Below are 4,085 nucleotides of genomic sequence, written 5' to 3' on the forward strand. Positions count from 1 at the left end.
TAAAATTATATGGACATGATTGCAACTCATTCAGTTTTATAAGAATGGTAGCAAGCAACTAGCATATAAACTACCTGAATTCCTAACTAGATATCTTTAGTAAATTGAGTTCGGGCCTTGTCAACAGCTCTACGTGGTAAAAAAAGGTTGATCTCAGCATTCGGTGAGGGCCAACATGATCCCGAAAGGGCATACTTCAAGTAGCGATGTACTGCAAGTCTGGTCCCCTTAAATCCTAAAAGAAAGCCAACCAAAATTTAAAGCAACAGTAAGTACTGCATGAACAAGTAATCCAAAGCCAGCATCCTAATGATAAATTTTCATAAGAAAGCTGCATCACATATCTGGTCTCAATGACACAAGGTTTCTTATCCGAATATCATATTTGAGGTGAAAAATAGTTTCATACTGGAGATATGAGGGATCTCAGATCCAGGATCTCTCTGACCCAGCCCCCCTTCCTCCTATTGAGCTAGAGACTTTTGATTTTGAAGGCATTTTTGTGATATTAGTTCAGGAATGTGAGATCTCCCGTTTGTGTGCCGGTCGAATTTGATCTCAGATTGTGAATCCTCGGTATTCTAACGTGGCCATAGAAGTGATTTTGTTATGTATATGTGCTAGTGTCTTCTTGTATTCTGGTAACTGTGGGTGGCTTCACTGAACCCATAAAGTAAAACTGAGACAAGTATATTGGTAATTTGGTAATTTCATTATTTTTTTTAAAAAATACCTGAAGACCTCAAAAGGCTGACAAGGTGATTGGTTTTGTGAGTCATACGGAAGTACAACCTCCGGCAGCTTTACTACCCATGTGGTCCACTCTCCACCCTCCATCATCATCCCCAACCTCTCTCTATTTCCTCAAGGTTTATGCCATTCAGCCCAAGGTCATTGCCCTCTCTCTCTCTCTCTCTCTCTCTCTCTAGTTGAGTCATTCCTTTCGCCCGTCTTCTCTCATTTCTTCCTCAGCTACTTCTCTCTCTCTCTCCCCCCCCTTTCTCTCTCTCTAAATGGGGTGATGGAGAAGCTAGCAGATCCCCCCCATCTGACTCACTCCCCATCCTTTTCCTCCTCTTCCTCCCAAGACTTCGAGTTCACCATCTCCCTCTCCCCAGCATCCAAGAAGTCCTCCCACCTCTGCCCTGCCGATGAGCTCTTCTTCAAGGGCCAACTCCTCCCCCTCCACCTCCCCCCTCGCCTCCATATCATCCAGACCCTCTCCACCCCACCAAATGCCCCACCACCACCACCAACCACCATCACTCTTCCGCCACCACCACCACACTCCACCACCATAGACTCCACCGGCTGGAGCTCCGACACCACGAGCTCCCGCGACTCCAACAGCAGCTCCTGCGACTCATCCCGCCGCCCAAGCTCCGCCACCACCGACGACGATGACGCTCACCTCAGTCCCCTCAAGAAATTCCGCCACTTCGCCCGCCTCTCCCTCAAAAAACCACCACCACCACCACCATCCCAAAAACCACCGTCCAAGATGAAGCTCTCATCCCTCTTCATCACCAAAAGCAAGAAGATGAGCAGATCCGCCAAACAGGTCTTCCAGAAATACCTCAACAAGGTGAAGCCCCTCTACGAGAAGATCTCCCACCCCAAGACAGAGCAACGCTTCATCAAGGCAAGGGACAGCTGCAGCAGCAGCATCAGCAACAGTAGCACCGGCAGCCACAGCTTCCACGGCCACCCTCACTCCTTCTCAGGCAACCTCAGGTTCCCTAAGAGGAGGGGCCGTGGTCCTAGTGTTATAGGCAGTTGCCCTTCATCCATGAGGTCGTCCCCTACCCACAGTGGGGTGCTCTCTTATGGGGAGTTCTCCTACTCCATGGATAGCAGCAGCATGGAAGAGCTCCACAGTGCCATCCAGGGTGCAATTGCTCATTGTAAGAGCTCCAATGCTGTAAATGACAACCATGGTGAGTATGATACTGTCATAACCCTCTAATCAGAGAGCCCTCCTCTGTTCTCTTCTCTGTTTGGGATTAATGCTAGGATTTTCATAACCAGTGTTAATTATCATATGAATCTCTCTCTCTCTCTCTCTCTCTCTCTCTCTCTCTCTCTCTCTCTCTCTCTCTCTAAATGAAGATGGTGATTTCAAAATCAAAATTTTCGAAGAGACAGGATCTTGCGGATGATCTGTGTGAGATCAATGATGGGAATATGGTTTATGTCAGCCATCTTCCATCCCTGAGATGGACGGTAATGACTGGCTGCCTGATGGTTGGTGTTGCAGCGATCCCTTTTCTGATAACATGATTGAGTTTTGGAGGGTTTTTAAAGGGATACAGGAAAGTTCCTGTGCACTTTCCATGGGGAGGTCCACATTGGGAATTGTGACCATAATGGCCTTGTTTGTTTGCTGTGGGATATCACAGTCAATATTGCCCATCAATGCCTGCCCTCTCTGGTAGACAAGCCAAAACCTCACAACCATTTCAGTTTTGACAGTCCTACTGTTTGTGGTATAATTCATGTGACCAAGGTCAGAATGAAAAATGTAAGCCATTGGTTATGGAATCCAATGATTTTAATCTTGTTGTTCTCATGATTGATGTGAAGAGAGGTTTTGTTCGACACCATATATAAGGTGTGATTTAATATATATTAGTGAGTAGTTGCTTCAATGTTAAGTGCTAACGTGCTGGATGGGTTTTTCAGCTTTATTTTTACCTTTTTAAATTCTGACCGTATAGATGTTATCTATGTACTTGATCTTATAGGGATTAGTTCTTGAAGTGTTGATTCCAACACATGGGTGGATTTTTATAAGGTTTAAAAAATCATCAGTCTAAACTCTTTGTAAATATTTTAGGCTTCAAAAGTCATTTTTTTCATAGAAAACACATGATATAGGTATGAATTCTTAGTAAATCGATCATGCCCAACATATTTACAAGGCCGAAACTGCGTAAAAAGTACAAGAGAAGCCGAAAAACCATCAAGCACCTACTCACTACTATATATATATATACAGTGATTGGTAGCTACTCACAGGTTAGATGCTAAATGAGCGTGCTAAATGAGTTTTCAGTATTTTTTTCATTTTATTTATAAATTCTGACCGTACAGGTGTGATTTATGTACTTGATTTTATAAGGATCAGTTCTTGAAGCGTTCAATTTTGACGTATGGATGGATTTTTATGAGGTTGAAAAATCAATGGTCCAAAATCTTTGTAAATTTTTTTATGCTCCAAATATCATTTTTTCATAGAAAACACATGATCCAGGTAAGGATTCCTCCTAAATAGACCATGCCCAACACATTTATGGGGTTGAAACTATGAAATAAACACCTAAAAGACAGAAAAACCCATTTAGCACCTATCGTGTGAGCAACTATCAATTTCTCTCTCTCTCTCTCTCTATATATATATATGTATATATATAGAGAGAGAGAGCTTTGCCCATACTTGATTTAGTGATGTTAAGCTCCTATACACATCACTTCCCATTTAACATTAATTGGACCTACAACTTTGCCACTTTGACTGAGACTCTTGCACTTTTTAGGTTAAAAAAGGTTCATGAGACAAGACTTGATGCTGCGTAATTAATGGATGTAATGTGATTCATGTGGGTGTCATCAATTGGGAGATCGCTCAGTTCATCAAACCCCATAGTAAGGTTTTAGGTGGGGCTACATGCCTTTTGCTAGGGTTTTAGATGAGCTAAGCTGTGGCTTTGGATGTAGCATTATGATGGATCCAACTTCCAACCAAAACTATTGTGACACTGGTTTAGTATACTATTGTGTTATGTTATGGTCTGTTGGAGCAAAGTTGAATCTAATCTGTCCCAATCCAAAGCAAAGGATAATGAACCAAGCAAGTTAACTGGAGCATGTGGATATGGCCTTTGATTTGTATGTGATTATGCAAATTCAGCCTTGTTATAAATGCAAGTTTAAAGATCCCATACGATTCTTTGACACAATCTTAAGCATATGTCTCATAGTTCAAGGTAAACCCTGTAAAATTATGGGTCCTCGTTGTCCATAATGCACCTTCAATATTGATTCAAAATTAATTATACAAAGGCAGTGGTGTTATCTATTGATAA

General features: G+C 42.4%; 1 protein-coding gene across 1 annotated transcript; it reads left to right on the top strand.

The window, feature by feature from the left end:
- The first annotated feature begins 1,021 nt into the window (after positions 1 to 1,021).
- On the top strand, positions 1,022 to 1,966 carry LOC149843383 (putative membrane-associated kinase regulator 1). The gene has a single exon (XM_090000900.1). The coding sequence runs from the start codon at positions 1,022 to 1,024 to the stop codon at positions 1,964 to 1,966; it is 945 nt and encodes a 314-aa protein (XP_089857026.1).
- The last annotated feature ends 2,119 nt before the right edge of the window (positions 1,967 to 4,085 follow it).

This window comes from Nuphar pumila, chromosome 3 (assembly GCF_984573655.1).
Source record: "Nuphar pumila chromosome 3, dmNupPumi1.hap1.1, whole genome shotgun sequence".
In the NCBI taxonomy this organism is placed as follows: Eukaryota; Viridiplantae; Streptophyta; class Magnoliopsida; order Nymphaeales; family Nymphaeaceae; genus Nuphar; species Nuphar pumila.

Excerpts from the sequence above, each read along its gene's own strand:
- LOC149843383 (XM_090000900.1), top strand. The coding sequence starts at position 1,022 with ATGGAGAAGCTAGCAGATCCCCCCCATCTGACTCACTCCCCATCCTTT.